The sequence below is a fragment of the Megascapheus bottae genome, chromosome 7 (genome assembly GCF_031878675.1).
Source record: "Megascapheus bottae isolate mThoBot1 chromosome 7, mThoBot2.hap1, whole genome shotgun sequence".
In the NCBI taxonomy this organism is placed as follows: domain Eukaryota; kingdom Metazoa; phylum Chordata; class Mammalia; order Rodentia; family Geomyidae; genus Megascapheus; species Megascapheus bottae.
The window spans coordinates 436,278-458,216 of record NC_143515.1 but is presented as its reverse complement, the minus strand read 5'-3'; the positions used below and the strand labels follow the sequence as shown (position 1 = coordinate 458,216).

Here is a 21,939-nt window from a genome sequence, read left to right as displayed (position 1 = left end):
TGGATCTAAATCTACCATGACATTCTATACTTTCTGCTTGTTGCACCTGCTCCGTTTCCTGTTTTCTTTTGGATTGTTATTTTGTTGTTGGTAGGTCAGCAGTTCACCATGTTAGAGATGATTTCCTGCCTTGGTTCCTTGGCGACCTTTAGGAACCCTGGAACGTTGGGTTTTCCCTACCCACTCTACTTCTAATTTTCTGTAACTTCAGCTCTAAAAGATATTGTAATTTTTCAGTCATTTATTTGAATTTACTTCACAGTTACGATTTCATTACTTCCGTCTCACTATTTTTTAATAGTCCTTAGGTGAGCATGCTGTGTGTTCAGTATTAACATCGGGACTAGACTAGTCTGCTGTCCTCCAGTGAGTCAGACACTGCCCCAGATTAGATTCCACCTGCTTTATCACAAACAACGGAGGGATAATCTGCCTTGTGGGGTCAAATCTCCAAAGGCTCTTCATAAACATTTTTTTTTTTTGCTTTTTTGGCCAGTGCAGGGGTGTGAACTTAGGACCTGGGAGTTATCCCTGAGCCTTTGTGTGCTCAAGGCTAGTGCTCTATCACTTGAGCCACAGAGCCATGTCCAGCTATAAACCCTTCTTGGATACAGTCCTTATGTACCTATCAAAACTAACCCTTGCTCTCCCACACTTGCTTTTCTAGAGTGCACAAGGTTTTCCTAGCAATATTCTCAAGGTATTGTTATGCTCTAATTCTAGGCATTCATGAAGAAGATTTGGAGGACAGCAGCTGGAGACCAGTCCTGACAGAAAAGTTTGATACCCTCTCCAAAAATAACTGGCCAAAAGCTAGGCTTGCAGTGTGACTCAGGTGACAGAGCACTAGCCAGTTCAGCAAGCAAAAAGCCCTGAGTTCAAACCCCCATTTGACTAAAACATACAACAACAAAAACATGCTGCTTTTTGTACCAGGTCTGCTTTCTTCCTTTCATTTATTGGATAATCTGCCCATACCCCTTTAAGACCTAGTCAAGTCCGTGGATGATTCCCTGGGGAGCTGTGAACAGGCAGGAATGTTTTTGAGAAAATCTTACACAAATATCTGCTCACTTGGCCATATGGTCTGTTTGTTCAGTGATGGCATGGGTAAGTTGGATTGTGTTTGTCCCCCGCCCCCCCCACCCCATTTCCTAGGCCAACAGGAGAAAAACAGGGTCTAAATGCATTCATCTACAAAGATCTCTAATACTAAGCTCTCTACTTTTTTAAATTTATTTCACAGTCTATGTATGAGAACTTGAAACCCAGTGGAGTATATATGAAGATTAACAGCTGTTGGCCACAGTCAATCCTCTTTTGTATGCTTAATGGGAGAAAAAAAAGACTAGATTTATTTTGTTCAGGTTTATTAATTTAAGCATCAGTGGGTAACAGAACCCATTTTTTTAAACCTTGTACTTAAATAGTTGAGAATAAACTAGCTTTATAATGTTAAGAAGATCTTGAACTTTATAGGGTAATAGTTTGAAATGGTTTTCTCTGTATGATAACTCTTAAAACCTTATGTGGAACTTCAGGTATTGAAAGTATATTAGAAATTCCCACTGTGGCTGAAGGAGTGAGGCTTCTGTATACCAGAGTCATCAGTGGTACAAAACCATTGTCTCACTGTTGGGCTTGGACAGGTCTCTATCATTTTTTTCAACTAGAAACTTGAACTAATTGGTTACCATGCCAATATGCCATCTGGCATCTAAAGGTAAACGTAATATGATTAAGGAGAGCTGCTGAACATTCAGCTGGAACTAACAGAGTTATATAACATCTCTGAGTTCTTCCAAGGAGCTTTCTGCTTAGCTACTGTGCACCAAGCACTATGCATTTGTCTGGCTCCATATCACTTACCACTTGCCTTCAGGGAATCCCAATCCATCAAAAAACTGGATGTCAGTGAGCCTGGGGAGAAACTTGTGATGCTTGCTATTTAATTTATTAGAAAAGGTTGAAATATATCTATGGATTTCAACTATAACAAAGACATTTAAATGTTTGTTCAAATAAACTGTACTATGAAATAAAAAGGTTACTTACAACATATACAACTTTATGTAAAAATGCACTGCTAACATAGATTAAGTAAAACATTTTGATGTCTGAAAACACTAGTAAAGTACCTCATGGCTTAAATAATCGAAGTACAGTTTGTCTGGTTATCTGAATTGGTGAAGCAATCTTTACCAATTCAGCTCAGGGCTGGCAGCTATACTAAGGAACTCTTAGTGAAGCTCAAACATAATTAAATGAACTAATTTTTATTAAATGTTTCATAAGGTAATAGCCTGTGCCAAGTACAGGTTCTTATGCTTATAAGCTAAACTATTCAGGAGACAGATCTGGAAGATCCTGACTGAAAGTCAGTCTGGGCAGAAAATTATACAAGATCCCCTATACAAAATAACCAGCAAGAGGCAGAATTAGAGGTGTGGCTCAAGTGATAGAGTACCAGCAGAGCAAGTGTGAGGCCCTGAGTTCAAACCCTGGTACCTCAAAAAAAAAAATAATACAACCAACAAAGCTTGCAAAGAAGGAAAAGAGCAAGGGCAGGGGAGACTGATGAAGAACATTGGACAACATCGAGAATGTGGAAGACTAAGACAGTCCCAGAGAAAAAGGAGGAGTCTGCTTCCTCCACACCATACCCTTTTCCAGGATTAGGTTAGAGCCAAGATAGACATCTCCTTAGCTTTCTAAAGGCCTTCAGAGCTGCTGCAAACAATGGAATCTTATGGACTCACAGGCTAAGTCTGGAAAATTGCTAGTTCGTGTAGCTGTGTGGCTCCAGAGTGGGGAAAAGTACAGTGACATTCCAGATTGATAGTTTCAGCTCAATGTCATTTAGAATTGGATCCACTGCTCAAGTGTGTTCTGTCTGGGGGGCTAATAGCCAACAAAGTAGCTCCATTCTTGAGATTCCACTGTTATTCCATCATGTTCACACAGGGGACACAGCCCAAAATGTCCCCAGAGGTTTCAGTGTAGGCCTATGAGAAAGGATGGAATCCCCAGCTTTCAAACCCAATGGAGCCCCATCCCCTAGGAAGCAGGAAGACATGCAGAGAACACAGCTGTGGCCAGACATGCTAGAACATACATCCATCTACAACTAGGTAGAAGTATGGCCCTGACTGAGATCCTGCTATACAGGTGACCAGATCACAGTGCCTACATGTGCACATGCTAAATCTGACAGCTAGCCAGGCAGCAGTACCACTGAATTCTATACAAATGTTTTGTTTTGTTTTGTTTGCCTGTGCCCTAGATGTTGCCTCTCAGCTTTTTGCTCAGGGCTGGCAGTCTACCATTTGATTTTCAGCTCTACTTCTGGCCTTTTGATGATTAATGGGAGATAAGAGTCTCACAGATTTTTCTGCCCAAGCTGGCTTTGAACCTTGATTCTCAGAAGCTAGGATTGCAGATATGAGAAACTAAGAATATGAGAATCGTAAGAAACTAGGATTATAGATGAGCCACCAGCGTCCAGCTTCTACCCAATCTTTAAATAACTAAAGCCAATTCTCAAATAATTCTGAAAGAAATGAAAGGCAAGACATTTTCCCAAAGTCATTCTATCAAACTGGCATTAGCCTTATATCAGATGTTAACCAACAAAGAAAAGTATAGACCAACATCCTGATATAAAAATTCTCAACAAAGGGGCTGGGAGTGTGGCCTAGTGGTAGAGTGCTTGCCTTAGCATGCATGAAGCCCTGGATTCGAGTCTTTGGTACTACATACACAAAAAAATCCAGAATTGGTGGTGGCTCAGGTGATAGAGTGAAAGCTCACGGACAGTCCCCAGGCCCTGAGTTTAAGCCCCCAGGAGTGGCAAAAAAAAATTCTCAACAAAATTTAGCAAATTGAAGCCAATAGTATATCATAAAGATTATACATCATGATCAAGTAGGATTTATGCCCCAGAGGCAAGACTAGTTCAACAAAAAATGAATAAATGTGATATATCTCATCCACAAAATGAAGAACAAAAATCAAATGATCACTCCAACAGATGGAGAAAAAGCACTTAATAAAATCCACTGTTACTTCATGAAGTTTTACAACAAATCTAGGACTATATCTCAGCACAAGACCACATATTACAAAACATACTAAAAAGATATAGAAACCAAAAACAGCACAGTACAGACCACTGAAACAGATTAATCAGAACGAACTCATATACAAATAATTCAGAGCCAAATGATTTCTTTAAAAAGTAAAACCAGCAACAATATCCATTAGTGAAGTCTCCTTTTTAGTCAGGAAAAACTGAATATCCACATGAAGAAGAAAGAATCTATTTCCCTATGATTCACCATCTACATAAAAGTCAACCTAAGAAAAATACTGAACTTGAAGTTATAAAAACACTAGGAGAAAAAAATAGAATCACTTCAGTGTAGTGTCTTAGCAAACATTTTCATGACTATGACTCCAAAAGCACATGTGAGATAACCAAAGTACAACCAGAAGCAATGCAAGCAAAACAATACAGTTTAAAAATGAGCAAGGAGGGGCTGGAGTTTGGCCTACTGGTAGAGTGTTTGCCTGGCGTGTATGAAGACTCCTCAGTACCACATACATAGAAAAAAGCTGGAAGTGGTGCTGAGGTTCAAGTGGTAGAGCTCTAACCTTGAGAAAGTCCAAGGACAGTGCTCAGGCCCTGAGCTTAAGCCCAGGACTGGCAAACAAAAAACAAATAAATAAAATAAAAATGAGCAAAGAATCTGAATAAACATTTCTCAAAGGAAGCATCCAAACCCAGAGTTCAAGGCCTAGGACCTTGAAAACTAGGAATATAAATTATTGCTGTCCAAAGAAGGAATATAAATCATTAATAAGCCCATGTAAAATTATCAAAATTCCTAATCAATGAAGAAATATAATTTAGAAGCACAGTATAATATTGTACCTTGTTCTAGTTAGAAAGGTGATTATCAAAATAAAATAATAAATGCTGGTGAGAATGTAGGAACAAAGGAACTCACACTACTATTTGTGGAAATGTAAATTAAGATAGTCATTATGAAAACAATTTTCTCAAAAAAAATACTAGAAACAGAACTACCATAAATGAAATACACACTGGAATGTTGAATTTGCATTAATAGGAGTGGCACTGGAGGACATTATGCTGAACAAAGCTGGGCACAGAAAGACAAATACAACATGTTCTTACACATCTGTGGAGACTCAAAGTGAAGAACAGAAGGTTCAGTAGAGAGGAAAGGATACCAGTACGCAGCTGAATAGGAAAAATAATTTCTAGTATTTATAGCACGGTAGGACAATTGTGGTTGACAATACTTACGTACATCTTTTTAAATATCAGAGATGACAGAAAAATTACAACATGAAAACAATAAACGCCATCACTCTGATGAGATCTTCTCATTCTGTAAACAAGTACTGAAATATTTCATTGTGCTCCATAAAAATGTTTAAGTAATGTGTCAAAACATAAAAGGTAACCATGTGGAGTGGCTCAAGCCTGCAATCCTAGCTATTTAAGAGGTGGCATATAGATCTATTTGTTTATTTGAAATAGGGAAGGGAAGGGGGGAAACAAAATGATTGGGAGGGGATGGAGAGAGGAAAATGGGGACAAAAACATGAGAAGGGGTATCAATGTATGAGAAGTAACATACCTACTACCTGATGAATGTAACTGTAACCCCTCTATACATTTCCCCAACAATTAAAAAAAAAAGGAATTAAAAAAAAAAAGAGGTGGAGATCAGGGAATCTTGGATCAAGGAAGCTAAGGGCATAAAAATTTGCAAGACTCCTTCTTAATGAACGGCTGGGTACACTTATGCATATTTGTCAGCCTAGGAACAAGGAAAGTACAAATAGGAGGACTACAGAATAGACAGGCCCAAAGGCTGAGGTGTTCAATTGGTAGAGCATCTGTTTAGCAAGCAGTAAACCTTGAATTTAAATCCCCGTACTGTAAAGAAAAAGAAAAAAAGATAAAGAGAAAGAAGAGGAGGAAAAGAAGAGGAGAAAAAAGAAAAGTTAAAGTAATTTAAACATGACTTAATAAATAAATAAATAAATAAATAAATTTTGTCAAATGTGTCAGTTTTATTTAGAACATTTAAGTACAAAAATGAAAATCTATATACTTCTGACATTGAAAAGAGTTAGGAACCATTAAAACATTCTCAGGTGATTAAGGCACTGAACGCAAATATCCCTTGAAATATGACATCACATTTTTATATATTTAATATTCAGGTATTCAGTTATATTCTTTAAAAATATTTTAATAAAGATGCTTCAACTTTACTATTTTCCCTCAGAAAGAGAACAAGTATATAAGATATAATAATAAAAATAATGGAATAAAACCAGATTTGAAGATACTTTAACAGTAGATAAGAGGGTTTAAATACCTGTATGTTTTAACTCCTAAGCATGTCGTGTTTCATCATAGCACTATATCAAACACAAGAAGGCCTAAAAAGCCATCACGTTATATCATTTGTCAGAAAAGCTCAAGATATCCAACTCAGTAACTGCATCACAAATTTAAAAGTTCTATAATACTTGAGAGGTTAGAAGTTTTAGCTCTATAATATGTTCCAAAACTTTTCCTCAATTTTTTTGTTTGGGATATACACAAAAGAGAGGATGAGCCTGGAATAGAAATACAATCATATACCCACAGTATGAAGGAGATGTGCATTTTCAATGGCACAGGGCCTTTGCCCTTTTGATATAAAGAATGGCAAAGGGACAAGAACTTGGCAGCAGCACAAGTTACATATACAACAACTCAAGAGATTTCAAACAACAGTGAATATGTAAGAAAATGTACTCTGGCTTATGTATTGACCTTATACTTCTAAAATACTTTTCCATAAAAGTAATAACTGTGCCGAGTTGCCAAACAGAGGTTTGTTATAAAGCAAATAAAAACAGCAAGAAAATCAACACATACTTATAACTTTTTAATAACTTTCGCTTGTGATGACTTCTTCGCTCTGGAACTCCTATGTTACATGTAATTGGAGCTGGAAAAACACAGAAAGACCTCTTGATTAGTTACACATTTGTATTAAAAAGCAAATATACTTCTACTATATAATAGTTATGAGCTTTGAGAAAGGAAAGGAAACACAAAAGGACCTACCAAATAATTATCTTGTGTGTGTGTGTGTGTGTGTGTGTGTGTGTGTGTGTGTGTGTGAACCAGCTCCCATTTATTATGACATTTAAGCTTTTGACACAGGCCCTTCTACCCCTAGGACTGAGGATGAACTGTGAGCTTACACTTGGCTTTTAATTTGTAAGGAAAGCATAGCCCTCAAGAGAGTATGAAGACAATTTTTACAAGGTAGATTTTCTTCAATATATGGGAAAACCTGGGAAGTGTAATTTTAATAACACTGGGTTAAGATAAAGGGGTGAGAAGGTTAAAAGATCCTTTAGCAAGCACAATTCTAAGCATGTTGGAAAGCAGTACTAAATGATATTTATAGATTGTTTTTTGAAATCCAATGTTTACATAGAATATTACTGTTATATACTAACATTCATTCTTTCAACGAATAATTACATAGAATATGGGCCCTGAGAAAACTAAAGTAGAAGGCTTTTTCTGTGTAGAATACAGGAGGATATAATAATTAAGGCAGAGGCAGGTACATGAAACAGGAAAGTAGGAAAGGACCCCAAATGTAGAACAAGTTGTGGTGAGTTTTGCTCCAGTCAAATAGGTAAACAGATAAAGGGCATTTGAAGTGAAAGAAAATGAGGAGCATAGAATACAGACAGAAAATATAAAAAAGAAAGAAACGTATTTTCTAGAACTTTGATACCTTTGATTTTTAACACATACCAAAACCTACAAGCTTGAGATTATCATCCAATTGCTACTCATGCTGCCCCCTTGTACTGTAGCCCTCTCTACTTTCATCTGCATCATAACGTCCATCATTGGTTTCACAAGCTCTGACATCAAAGCACAGGAGTTCCAATCGATAGCCTGGTTCCCTTATTAAAATAAAAATTCTCACAAATCAATGATCAGTAGAATTGTTTTTTTAGAAATGAGCCTAAGAATTAGGGGTTTGTTTATCGTATATTATGTCCAAGATTAACCAACAAAGTGCTTATCTCCTACCGCCACAATAGAGAATAACTCAGGTAGGTCATTAGTCATTAGCTGTGAACTTGAGCCATGCTGGGCTATGTAGCAGGAACAGTCAACTGACTTTTTAACACTGTGATTTATTTTCATAGTACTCATTCACTCAGGTTGGTAAATACTAAGCACTTAGCATGTGCCAGATGTTGTTTATCTGCTGAGAAGACTGCAGTGACAGAGTGGGATAAGGCTGTTCTCCCAAGGAGCTGCCATGTTAGTCTCAGGAGTAAGGAAGCAAGGAAACAGAATGAGGAAGGTCAAACAGGGCAAGGACACAGGAAGTTAGGTGACAGCCAAAAAAAAATAAATAAATAAAATGGTTGCTGTGACTCTTACTTCTTGCGATCCTTCTCTTTTCTCATTGAGGTAGCTGATGTCATAAAGGACTGGTTTTGGAATATCTCAGAGGTAGCTTTCTTTTTAGAGAAAGCAATTGTTTCTTCTTCCAAAATTCTTCTTTTTTCTTCCAGTCTCATTCTTTCTTCTTGGTGTGATCTCTTAAGGTGCTCGAATTTTGCCTGCAGCTGTGAAACAAGTGCAGTTCCCCATGACTGACACAGGGTGGCAGTATAGACACAGAAACGAGCTCTGGCTTTGGCAACACACTCCCACCAGACTTTATCTTTTATGCTCAAGTAAAAGCAAGTAATATGGAATTACCATGATGGATGGATTTCATTATAAATGAGTTCTCACACAAAACCACAGCCTCATGAACAAAACAAATTCTTTTGTTTTTTTTTTGGTGGGTCATGGGGCTTGAACTCAGCCTGGGGTGCTGTCCATGAGCTCTTCAGCTCAAGGCTACCGCCCTACCCTTGAGTGGGAAGTCCAACTTCCCATTTTCTAAAGGTGAATTGGAGATAGAAGTCTCAGGTCCTTTTGTGCCCAGGCTGGCTCTGAACCTTGATCCTTAGATCTCAACCTCCTGAGTAGCTAGGATTATAGGCGTGAGACACTGGCATAATTCTTATAGGATTTTTTATTTTCTTGTTTATATTTTATCTACAAAACCTCTTTACTAGTTTCCCAAGTTCGTGCTCAATAAAAATAAGGGACACAGAAGTATAGAAGAAAATTATTAACAAGAGGGGAAAAAAAAACTTTCTTTTTCAAATAAAGATTACATGGGTGAGGAGTCTGGCCTAGTGATAGAGTGCTTGCCTGGCATGCATAAAGCCCTGGGTTCAATTCCTTATTACCACATACACAGAAAAAGCCAGAAGTTGGCTCAAGTAGTAGAGTGTTAGACTTGAGCAAAAAAAAACAAAAACAGGCTCAAGCCTGAGGAAAGAAAAATAATAATATAAACTCTACCAGAAAACATCAGTATTTATGTTAAAAAACTAAAACCATAGTTGATTTTTTGTATAGTCAGTCAACAACTTTGTGAAATTTAAACTAAATTGTAAGTTTGGATAAAGTATTATTTATGAAATATTCCCTGTGGTAAAACTAATAATGGGTTAAAGAAGCCCAAGAATCTAATTGAGATAAAGTAAGAAAAAAAAGATGTGGGAGACCACAATATGCTGATATATATATATAGTATACATATATATATTATATATATATATGATCTACTATAGAAGCTGAAGTTCAGTCACCTGAGAACTACCCTCACAACACAATTTTAACATTTAATACCAACGGACTCAATTCTCTAATCAAAAGACAGAATGCTAAATTACATCAAAAGACACAATACCTGTATTTGACAAAAACAATAGTAGTAACTCAGGCACTGGTGGCTCATGCCTATAATCCTAGCTACTCAGGAACTGAAATCTGAGGACTGAGGTTTGAAGCCAGCCCAAGCAGAAAAGTCTGTAAGACTCCTACCTCCAATTAACTGCCAAAAAAGCTAGAAGTGGAACTGTGGTTCAAGTGGTAAAGCACTAGCCGTGTGCAAAAAAGCTACAGGACAATGCCCAGGCCCTGGGTTCAAATCTAAGTAGCAGAACAAAAAGCAAACAAACTACAAAAAAAATAGCAGAAAAAAAAACCCACCAGAGGTTTAGGGTAAAAGATTGGTTAAAAAGTCTTCTAAGCAAACAGATCCAAAAGCTGGCAGGAGTAGTTATATTCTATCCAATAAAGTGCATTTCAAATTGAAATTAGAAGAGACGAAGAATGTCACTTTATATAAACAAGGAAACTCTCTATCAAGATGTAATTAACAATTCTTAACATCTATGCACAAAATATCAGGACACCCAACTTTGTTTAAGGAGCACTTATTAGACATCACACACATACATACACACACACACACATCGAGAGAGAGAGAGAGTTTTTTTTTTTTTTTAAAGTAGTGTCTTCAACAAATAGTGCTGAGAAAAAATGGATCTCTATAGGAAAAAGACTAAAAAGTGTATGGAAGATGTTAATGTAAAAACTGAAACATTGGAACTACTACAGGAAAGAGTAGGAGAAATACTGGAACTTATTGACATAGCCAGAAAAATTCCAAATAGAACTCTAGTTGCTCAATTAAACAGATTACAGAGTACTGACCATTGAGATTGGATCAAGCTTTCTAGCTTGTGTACTGCAAAGGATTTAGTCACTAAGCTAAAAAGAAAGCCTACAAAATATAAGAAAATATTTGCATTCATTTAAGATCTGAGTTCTAAAAAGAATGTTACATAATAATTAAGATTTCATTTAAAAGCAGAGAATGAAGATAGAAATCAAAGATACGTATAATCCACTACAAATGATGAAATAGGTTCTTTTTTTCCATATATTTTTATTGTAATTAATAGAAGGGGGTTACATTATATTCACCAGATGAAACAGGTTCTAAACATAAAGTAGATCATTCTGTGGAAGTGGGAGATTATGAGGATTATAAGGTTGAAAAAGATGATAAGAAAGGTTGTTTTCAGAGAAGCATTAGCTCCTTAGTATTTGTTTATTTAAGTGGTTCCCATTTTCTAAAAAAAAAAAAGTTAATGACAAGTATGTTTGCTTAGAGTAAGGCTGCCCTCATGGTGATTCAGATCTGTAGACAGGGTTTGGTTTATATAGCTCAATGGTAGATGGCTATAGAAGAAGCTATAGATTTAAGCTTTAGCTTGGAGGTTGGGAGAACAAAGAACAAAATCAAGTTAGTGACATAAGGAGTCCCAGGTCTCTGAGCATATGTGCACTTCTATAATATGGGAGAAGAGAACTCACGACTCAAACTCTGGAAAGGAGCCTCTAGGAAAAGACTGATGTAAACAGAGACAGTTTCTTTAATTATTTATATTGAAGTTACATATTGGTATGCACAGTAAAATATGCTGAAAGAGTATAGTAAGAGAATTTCATATATCATTAATGAGGATAACTAAAATTTCAAAAACAAGAAAGCTTTTGTGGAAAATATTTTTAAATATTGTTGAGAAAATGGCATCCATATTAATTTCCTTAGGTGTAGTAAGATTTACTGTATTTTTTGTTGTCTAAACTTTTCAAAATAAAATATCATAACTCAAATTGTATTTAAATCATACAAATGACTACTATTACTACTTTTGCAAAACCACTTCCTATAATGTTCATTTAATATGTACTGTAAGTACTATAAGTAGTCTAACTCTCAACCTGAATATAGCCATTTCCTTAACTGTCACTTTTGGGTTAGATTTACAGGCCATTAGGAAAACTTAAGTGGAATAAAAACAAAATCAGTACTTGAAGAATGAGGAGCAAAAGAAATAGAAAGTTCACTAATATTGTTTTCGTGTTTCAGGCCTATTCTCAAAGTCATCCAGACTAGCTGTATCCAGAACAAAGCTATTTGGGGGCCGGGAGTTTGGCCTAGTGGTAGAGTGCTTGCCTAACATGCATGAAAACCAGGGTTTGATTCCTCAGTACCACATGCATAGCAAAAAGCCGGAAGTGGTGCTGAGGCTCAAGTGGTATAGTTCTAGCCTTGAGAAAGTCCAAGGACAGTGCTCAGGCCCTGAGCTCAAGCCCAGGACTGGCAAAAAAAAGAAGAAAGCTATTTCACAGCCTTTACAGTTGCCTATTTGCCTATTTAATGCAAACAACTATCTCAACAATTCTAAAACTAACTTTTATTAAAAACAAACTTTTATTAGGGCACATCTAAATGTATATCTTTTTCTTTTTTTCCTTTTTTTCCTTTTGTGGGGCTTGAACTCTGGGCCTGGACATTGTCCCTGATCTGGCTCAAGGCTACCAGCCTACCCCTGGAGCCACAGTGCCACTTCTAGTTTTTCTAGTTGTTAACTGGAGATAATAAATAAACTCACGGACTTTAGTGCCCAAGCTGACTTTGAACCACAATCCTGAGATCTCAGCCTCCTGAGTAGTTAGGATTACGGGCATGAGCCACCATACTAAATGTATATATCTGTAATGTTACTTTTTAGTAACTTCTTTCCTAAAAGTCTATTGTAAATCATTTCTATTGGAAGAACTTCTATTGCAAGACTTTAATTATATTTAAATGATTTGAAAATAGCTGTTTTTAAAATGACACTTCATGTCTCAACTATATTCAAATACATTAGATAGGGCATCTAAGAAATGCAAGTCACATCAAACCACCATACTTGCCTCTCTCTCTGCTTCTTTCAATATAGCCTCCTTCTCCTTTACTCGTTGTACAAATGTCTGCTTCATCTCTTCTTCCTTCCTCTGGCGTTCACCACTGAATTCGTGTCTTTTAGCTTCATATGTCTCCTGAAGACTAAAAAATTATTTGTGTTAGTTTAATGTAAAACAAGATGATGCAACAAATCCGTAAAATCTTATCCATCTTTTTTTAGCCTCAGATAAACAGAACCACATCCCATTATCTTCTAACAAACATCAACCTGAAACAGACCCACTACGACCCATCTATCTCCTCATAGGAACTATGTTCTTGATTACCTCGAACAACTGAGATATAGTCTGACAAGACAATCACTCAAGTTCAGGTCCAGTTCTAAATAAGAAATGAAAACATGACCTAGGTTCAGCCTATTGGACACTTCTGGGTTTATGAATTATTAATGACATGGGCTAGCAAGGATTTCACAGTTCATTCACTCTACTCCAGAGGTAGATTCAAACTAATGTCTACTCTGTTCATCTTTCCTTTTGACTCTTTAACTTCTGTCCTTCTAACAATGGCTCATTTCATTTAATAAGTTATAAATCATAATTTCTGCATATGTATAACATAAAGCTGACCCTCAACTGCTTTCTTGACATAGTCTTCATTTGGTTTCTAACACATACTGGTTTTCTTCTTCTTCCATCCACATCTCCATCTCTTACCTGCTCATTTGGCTGAAAAATTTAATTGATAAATAACGCTGTTGCTGAGGCACCTTTCTTTGCAGATGGGCTTCTCCCTTTAAGCACTCTTGTTCTGGTTTGTATTTTCAATTAATGATCAAAATACTTATGACTCTTAAGTGTATTCTTTGATCCAGACTTTCACCACTGAGCACTAGATAAGCACTTGAAGATGCATCAAAGATATTTATCTGACACTGTCACTTGGATGTTGTAAAGGCCAGGAAAAGTCAAGAGGTCCCAAACGGAGCACACAAGCTCCATTGTGCCTCTGAACCAAACAGCTAGAGCTTTAATCAGATATAGGTCTTGAAGGGAATAATCATCTACCTACCAAAGCAACCATAAATCTGGGAGAAAAACTGTCTTATAGCACCTTCTAAATTCTCCTGCTTTTTTCCTTCTTATATCTAAGAAATCACTAAATTTCAACTGAACATTTTAGTTATGTCTCGAGTATGTCCACTTCTCTTTATTTTTAATTTTGTGACTTTGGTCCAAGAAATATTCTACATACTCTCACCTAAGCATCTCTGCACACTATTTCAATGCCTTCTTCATAATATAGTGATTAAAAAACATAAATATGGTATCTCTCCTAAGACTGCCTTCCTTTAGGACAGTCTTTAGTCCTCACTAAGGCTTCTGGGCTGTGACTCACACCTACCTGCTCAATCAAGCTTATACTGCCCCAACCCTGCTCTTCCAGAATCTTAAACATGCCATTCCTTCTCTGCCTTCAGGCTTTTCCATAGGCTTTGTTCTGTTCTTCCCAATTATTATAGCTCAACACATGCACTGCTGGAAGAAAGTCTACTAACTTTCCTTCTTAAATTTTGATCCCTCTCTCTACCTTGGGCTTTTTGTCACTCCCATTTGGTCCAGTGTAATTTACCATGTAATCTCCAGTTCCATTTCAGTCCCTTGTATCAGCCTGTAAATTCTGTGAGAGTCACCTGTGATTGAAGCACTGATGGGACATTCTCTTGCTCATTCCTGGTGTGCATACTCTGGGTATGTGCTAATAGCCAAGAAAATGACTGAAGTGCAAAAGTAAAATGTAAACGGAAGTTTTACTCTCCGGACTCAAAAGGCTGCTTATCCTAAGTATGCCATGCTTTCCACCTAGCAAAAAATGCTTCAGAATGCTACATAAAATATGGTCAAACTGATTACATGAATAGATTCAGATTTTCTATAAACATGTCTTTAAAAAATCAGTGATATGGGTAGGAATTTGGCCTAGTGGTAGAGTGCTTGCCTAGCATGCACAAAGACTTGGGTTTGATTCCTTAGTACCACATACATAGAAAAAAGCCAGAAGTGGTGCTATGGCTCAAGTGGTAGAGCTCTAGCCTTGAGAAAGCCCAAGGAGAGTACTCATGCCCTGAGCCCAAGCCCAAGACTGGCAAAAAAAAAAAAATCAGTGATATATCCCTATATAAAACTACCAAAGAAATTTACAGTAACACTGAATGTTCTAGAATGCTACATTAAATCAAATTTGCTTTAGTACACAAAGGATTAAGATTTCATGTGAACAGGTCTTTAAAAAATGTCAATAATATAGCACCATGTAAAAATTTACAGAAGAAACACTGAATGCTCTAATGACTCACAAAGCAAGATGCTTTGCTTTGTGAATTCTAAAATTCTCAAGACTATGTTGTAATATAATAAATAATCAGATTATAATAATAATCTGATCTCAGACTCCCTACAAGTGCGTTCATTCTTCCCAACAAAATGCTTGGTTAAGTTTTACTCCTCTAAAACTTGTTTCAGGGCTAAATTCCTACTGATAATGTTTTAGCTCATTAATATCACTCATGAGAAATGATTGGTGGGTGGTTAAAGTTACATGTACTTTCATTTGTTTTACATAAAAATAAAGATAAAATCAAATAATGAGGGTTTTGCTTCAGTTACTGATGACAGCATATATTGAAATGATGGCTTCTTTCTCTCTCTACTCAACTGCTTTTGAGTCAGAAGCAACAGATATAAAGGGATTGGAGAAGTACATTATTTTTTTGTCAGATGTCTACCTCATCGATGGAGATTTCCAAAATCACATTCATGTTACTCTGGATACATAAAAGAGTTATAATCTTCAAAATAAGCTGTGGCTCACATCTGTAATCCTAGCTAGTAAGGAGGCCGAGAAGCCAGTCTACACAGAAAAGTCTCTAAGACTTTTTTTTTTTTTTTGCCAGTCCTGGGTTTGAGATCAGGGCCTGAGCACTGTCACTGGACTTTCTCAAGGCTAGAGCTCTACCACTTGAGCCTCAACACCACTTGTGGCTTTTTTTCTATGTATGTGGTACCAAGGAATCGAAACTGGGTCTTCATGCATGCTAGGCAAGCACTCTACCATTAGGCCAAACTCCTGGCCCCAAGTCTTTTATCTCTAATTAGCCCACCAAAAAGCCAGAAGTAAAGATGTGGCTCAAGGGGAAGAGTGCCAACCTTGAGAACAAAAGCTAATGGTGAGGATTCTGGCCCTGAGTTCAAGCTACAGTTTGGGCACTAAAAACAAACAAACAGCCTCACTAACCTCTAAAGATGCAGAATTACATAAATTTATAATCATTAAAAACTTAGCCAAGCTGAGCCCAGTGGCTCACGCCTGTAAACCTAGCTACTCAGGAGGCTGAGATCTGAGGATCAAGGTTCAAAGCCAGCCGGGCACAAAAGGACCTGAGACTCTTATCTCCAATTAATCTCTAGAAAAGGGGAAGTGGGGCTTGGCTCAAGGGTAGGGTGGCAGCTTGAGCTGAAGGGCTCAGGGACAGCGTCCAGGCTGAGTTCAAACCCCATGTCCCCCCCCAAAAAAAAAATCCAGCTGGGCACCAATGGCTCATGCCTATAATCCTAGTGACTCAGGAAGCTGAGATCTAAGGATGGTGGTTCAAAGCCAGCCCTGGTACTAAAGTCCATGAGACTCTTATCTCCAATTAACCACCAGAAAACTGGAAGTGGTGCTGTGGCTCAAGGGGTAGGGAGGTAGACTTGAGCTGAAGAGCTCAGGGACAGCCCTCAGATTCAGAGTTCAAGTCCTATGACAAACCAAACCAAACCAAACCAAAAAAAAAAAACTTAGCTAGGAGCTGGTGATTCATGATTAGAAGCTGTCCAGGGGAGATTATCCACTAATTAACACCAAAAATCTGGAAGTAGAGCTCAAGTGGTAAAGTGCTAGCTTTGAGCAAAAAAGCTAAAGGATAGTACATAGTCCTTAAGTTCAAGCTCCAGTACCAGCATACATGGAGGTGGGGGGAGGAGGGAAGGAAAGAGGGGGAGAGGGAGAGGGGGAGCCAGGGAGACAGGGAGAGGAGGACAGGGGAAGAGGAAGAGGAAGGAGGAGGAGGAGGCGGAAGAAGAGGAATCCTAACTTCCTCTTTCTTCTTACCTGAGGATCTTGTTCTCTGGGCCAAAATCATTAAAGCCCATCTCCTCTAGTTTGCAACGCCTATACAGCTCGTAGTGTCTAGCGTGAGTTTGCTCCCGCAGATCTTCCATGTTTGTGCATATGAGCATTTCCCGGAGCTTGACAAAGTCACAGTGGTTTTCATTTTCCACTAGCCAGAAAAACATCGGAAAAGACCAATGCTAGCTTTTAACTTCTGGCACACATTAGTCAAGTAGATAAAAGATATTAAGAGACAGCAAAATGTTTAATCAGCTAACAGATACTATATATTATACAAGTAACCTTGGATGAAACTCTTACATTCTACAATGTGTTATAGGCACTGTTAATTAAGAGTGGTGGGTTTACTTTAAATTTAGTAGCTAGAGGATAATGAGAAGTAGCAAAGAAGTAACTGTTATAATGTTCCCACATGTTTGCATTACTTCATTAATATTTTGTTACTAGTTTACAAAATCATACTGAGGATATTTCACATAGTACTTTATAAAAAGCATATAACATTAATTCCTTTCAAAGTAATGAAGTCATATTTAAGAAGACTATCTGTGTAGGCTACAATAATCACATCCATTTTCTGTAATATAGCATTTTTGAACCTGTATTAAATACTAAAAATTATTGATGACACTTACATCATCCTTATGGTAATCAGAAGACTACAAATAAATAAATGCTATGGTGACCAATCGTCTTTAATGTATTTACCTATCTATTTACTCATTCATTTACTTGTTTGCTTATATGAGACAAATTCATTCTGTTACCAAGGCTGCCTCAATTTCCAAAATAGCTGGAAGGGACACCATGCTTAGCTCTTATTCTATAAATGCATTTAAAAAGTTTAGGTTTCCTCAATGTTTTGGCTTTTTTTCATGTTTTTATTGTAATTAATAGAAGGGTTACATTATATTCACCAGATATTGATACCCATTCTCATGTCATGGTCCCCATTTCCATCCGCTCCTACCCCCGCTCATCTTGATTTCCCCGCTTCACTCTCCTATTTCAAATAACCAATTAAGCATATATAAAATATATCAGCTAACAAGGTGAAATATTATGAGATAACCAAGGGACAGCTAAAGAAATGAGAAATCACATAGTACATTAAGGACAACAATCACTCATTATATGGCTTTTGTTTCTATATCCTGGAGGTCCTTACATTTAGCATCATTCTATATAGACTTACTTATCTAGATTTTGTCCTATTGTGAATCTCTGCTAGGAGAGCCCAAGGTTTCTACTGATTCTGACAAATGAGGGAAACCACTGAGCCTATGTTCCTTTGAGTCTGGCTTACTTCACTTAATATGATTTTTTCTAAGTCTTGACATTTCCTAACAAATGGGGCAATATTGTTCTTTCTGACAGCAGCATAGAATTCCATTGTGTATAAAAAAAATACCATATCTTGTTGATCCACTCATCAACTGAGGGACATCTGGGTTGGTTCCATATCTTTGCTATGGTGAATAATGCTGCAATGAACATTGTTGTGCTAGTGGATTTAGTATGTCCTTGTTTCTGGATGGTTGGGTAAATGCCAAGTAGTGGAATTGCTGGGTCATAGGGGAGTTCTATGTTTAGTCTTTTGAGGAACTGCCATACTGCTTTCCATAGTGGCTGAACGAGTTTGCACTCCCACCAACAGTGTAGTAGGGATCCCTCCTGGCCACATCCCCTCCAGCATCTGTTATCATTCGTTTTCCTTATCCTGGCCATTCTAACTGGAGTGAGGTGGAATCTTAGAGTTGCTTTGATTTGCATTTTTTTTTTATGACCAGAGAAGTTGAGCATTTTTTCATGTGTCTATAGGCCATTTTTGTTTCTTCTTCAGAGAAGACTCTCTTTAAGTCTTTGGCCCATCTTTTAATGGGATGGTTGTTACTTTAGAGATTAGTTTTGGGTTGATTCAATTTTTTGAGCTGTTGATATATTTTAGATATGAGGCCTTTGTCCATTGTATGGTTAGTGAAAATCTTCCACTCTGTAGGCTTTCTAGTTAATTTGCTAGCTATGTCCTTTGCCATACAAAAGCTCTGCAGTTTAATGCAGTCCCACTTACCAGACTTTCTCTGATTTGTTGTGTTTCTTATTCCTTATTAAGAAAGTTTCAACCTGTGCCAAGGAGACCAAGTGTATCTCCTATTCCTTCTTGTAAAGTTTTCAGTGTGTCAGCTTTTACCTCCAGGTCTTTGATCCATTTGGAGTTAATTCTAGTGCAGGGTGACAAAGAAGGATCTAACTTTAGTTTTCTGCAGGTGCTTAACCAGTTCTGCCAGCACCACTTGTTGAAGAAGCTGTCTTTCTTCCATTCTATTTTTTTTTTTGCTCACTTATCAAAGATTAGGTGGCCATAGGTCTGTGGTTTAATATCTGGGTTCTCAGTTCTATTCCATTGGTTTTCAGGCCTGTTCTTGTGCTAGTACCAAGCTGTTTTGGTTACTGTAGCTCTGTAATAGAGTATAAGTTTGGTATTGAAATTCCTCCTGCGCTGTTTTTTCTGCTCTTATTATTCCATATGAAATTTTGGATTGCCTCTTCTATTTCTTTAAAGAATGACATTGGGATATTGATGGGTATTGTGTTCAATTTGTAGATAGCCCTTGGCAAGATTGTCATTTTCATGATGTTGATTCTTCCAATCCAGGAGCATGGGAGGTTTTTCCATTTCCTCAGTTCTGTTTTAATTTCCTTTTTCAGGGTTTTCAAGTTTTCATCAAAAAGGTCCTTTACATTCTTAGTTAAGTTAATTTCTAGGTACTTTATTTTCTTTGAGGCTATTGCAAAAGGAGTTACTTTCTTGATGTTGTCTCGTTTCTCTCACTGTTGGCATAGAGGAAGGCAGCTGATTTTTGAGGGTTAATTTTATAGCCTGCTGCCTTTCTAAAGTTTTGAATCAGCTGAAAGAGCTGGGGAGTGGAATCTATAGGATTCTTTAAATACAGAATCATGTCATCTGCAAAGAGGGAGAATTTCACTTCCTCTTTCCCTATTTGGATCCCCTTTATACTTGCTTCTTGCCTTATTGCTCTGGCTAGGAATTTGAATACTATATTGAAGAGGAGCAGAGAGAGTGGGCATTCTTGTCTCTTTCATGACTTAGGGGAAATGGCTTTAGCTTTTCGCCATTAAGTATAATGCTAGCTAGGTTTGTCCTACACAGCTTTTATTATGCTGAGGAATGTTCCATGGATTCCTAGTTTCTCCAGAGCTTTTAGCTCAATATTTTGCCTTTTTAAAAATTAAACAAGTTAAGCTAGGTGCAGGTAGTTCACAAGTATAATTCTAGCTACTCAGAAGGCCGAGATCTGAGGATTGTGCTTCAAAGCCAGCCTGGGCAAAAAAGTCTATGAGACTCTTACCTCTAATAAACTAAAATTAAAAAAAAAAAGAAGTGGTGCTGTGGCTCAAGTGGTAGAGTGCTATCCTTGAGTAAAAAGCTCAGAGGCAGCGTCCAGGACCTGAGTTCAATCCCCAAGGGTGATATGCATATGTGCATGTGTGCATGTGCACTCATGCATGCACGCGCGCGCACACACACACACACACACACACACACCAGCTGGCCATGGCAGCACACACTTGCAATCCTAGCACACAGGAGAATAAGGTAGGAGTACTATAGGTTCTATGTCAGTACACAGTAAGACCCCCTCAAAAAAAAAGTCACAACACAACAAAACAAGAAAGCCATCATATATCTCACTTACCTTGGACAATCCCCCAAGGGTACTGACGAGCTTTGACCATCTTATTTCCAACTTTTACCTCATCCATACTTCCTACAACCGCAAATGGCAGATATCCCTGGAAAAAGAACCAACATATATATTTCATTCTCTCACATAAGTATAATAATTAGCTCAAAAATTATAATAGGAATTCATTAAATAACTAATACTAAAATCAAATGGGGGGAGGGGATGGGAATGTGGCCTAGGGGTAGAGTGCTTGCCTAGCATGCACAAAGCTCTAGGTTCAATTCCTTGATACCACATTCACAGTAAAAGCTGTAAGTCGTGCAGTGGCTCGACTTTGAGAAAGTTCATGGACAGTGCCTAGAGTCTGAGTTAAAAGCTCCAGGACTAGTAAAAATAAAAGTCAATCAGCTAATCAATAGATCAATCAAATGGACTTCCATGCCTCAAAGTTTAAAGCTTGGCTTTACATAACTACTAGCTAATCTACAAGAGTCATTTTTGGGGTCCTACAATGAAAATTGTATCTATTGAGCATCTCCTACTGCAAGATGTTATATTGTTGAATACAAAAGTAAGTATTTTAGGGTAGAGGTCATTTTCATCAATATTATCTCTATCATGAAAGACAAAGATAAAACTGAAGAAATTACCTAAGTAATACATATCTGCATTTAAGGTATGCATAGTACTCATTTAAAATAATTCACTATAGATTATCTCAAGTTTGTTGACATTGGGGAAATGTCTAATGTAAAAGTATAAATATTTAGTAATTAACATGGTTTCTTAGTTATATCTTTCTGGAAAATTTTTCCTAGAGAACACAAGAAATAAAGATAAAGACAGCGGGGCACAGTGGCCTATAATCCTAGCTACTCAGGAGGCTGAGATCTGAGGATCGCAGTTCAAAGCCAACCCCAAGCACTAAAGAATGTGAGGCTCTCATCTCCAATTAATCACTAGAAAACAGGAAGTGGGGCTGTGGTTCAAGGAATAGATAGGGCAGTAGCCTCGAGCAGAACAGCTCAGGGACAGTGCCCAGGCCCATAGTTCAAGCCCCATGACCTACAAAAAATAAAAGAAAAAAATTCAATACTTTGGAATCAAGATCACTTGGTTTATATCATATTATTTTTAAACATTTAATTTAGGTTTTTGAATATAACTAGGATACGAAATATCCAGTTATTGAATGCACTGCTAAACACTTAATCATGGATATATCATTAAGCCTAACAACAAGCCATAAGCTAAGTACTAGTCTAATTTAAGTACCAGGGATATTAATAATACCTACATGTGGTTAAGTCTGTGGA

General features: G+C 37.3%; 1 protein-coding gene across 2 annotated transcripts in view; it reads right to left on the bottom strand.

Annotated features, from left to right (window-relative positions):
- Positions 1 to 6,088: 6,088 nt before the first annotated feature.
- Septin10 (septin 10) overlaps positions 6,089 to 21,939 on the bottom strand; it is a 61,172-nt gene continuing 45,321 nt past the window's right edge. The window contains exons 7-12 of one of the 2 annotated variants that reach the window (XM_090336262.1): positions 20,633 to 20,729; positions 16,893 to 17,061; positions 12,752 to 12,884; positions 8,513 to 8,700; positions 7,868 to 8,022; positions 6,089 to 7,040 (exon numbers count right to left, since the gene is read on the bottom strand). In XM_090336262.1, coding sequence (XP_090192388.1) covers positions 7,902 to 8,022; positions 8,513 to 8,700; positions 12,752 to 12,884; positions 16,893 to 17,061; positions 20,633 to 20,729 — 708 coding nt within the window. In that variant the 3' untranslated portion in view covers positions 6,089 to 7,040; positions 7,868 to 7,901. The remainder of the gene's footprint in view (positions 7,041 to 7,867; positions 8,023 to 8,512; positions 8,701 to 12,751; positions 12,885 to 16,892; positions 17,062 to 20,632; positions 20,730 to 21,939) is intronic. The other variant, XM_090336263.1, reaches the window with a different exon arrangement.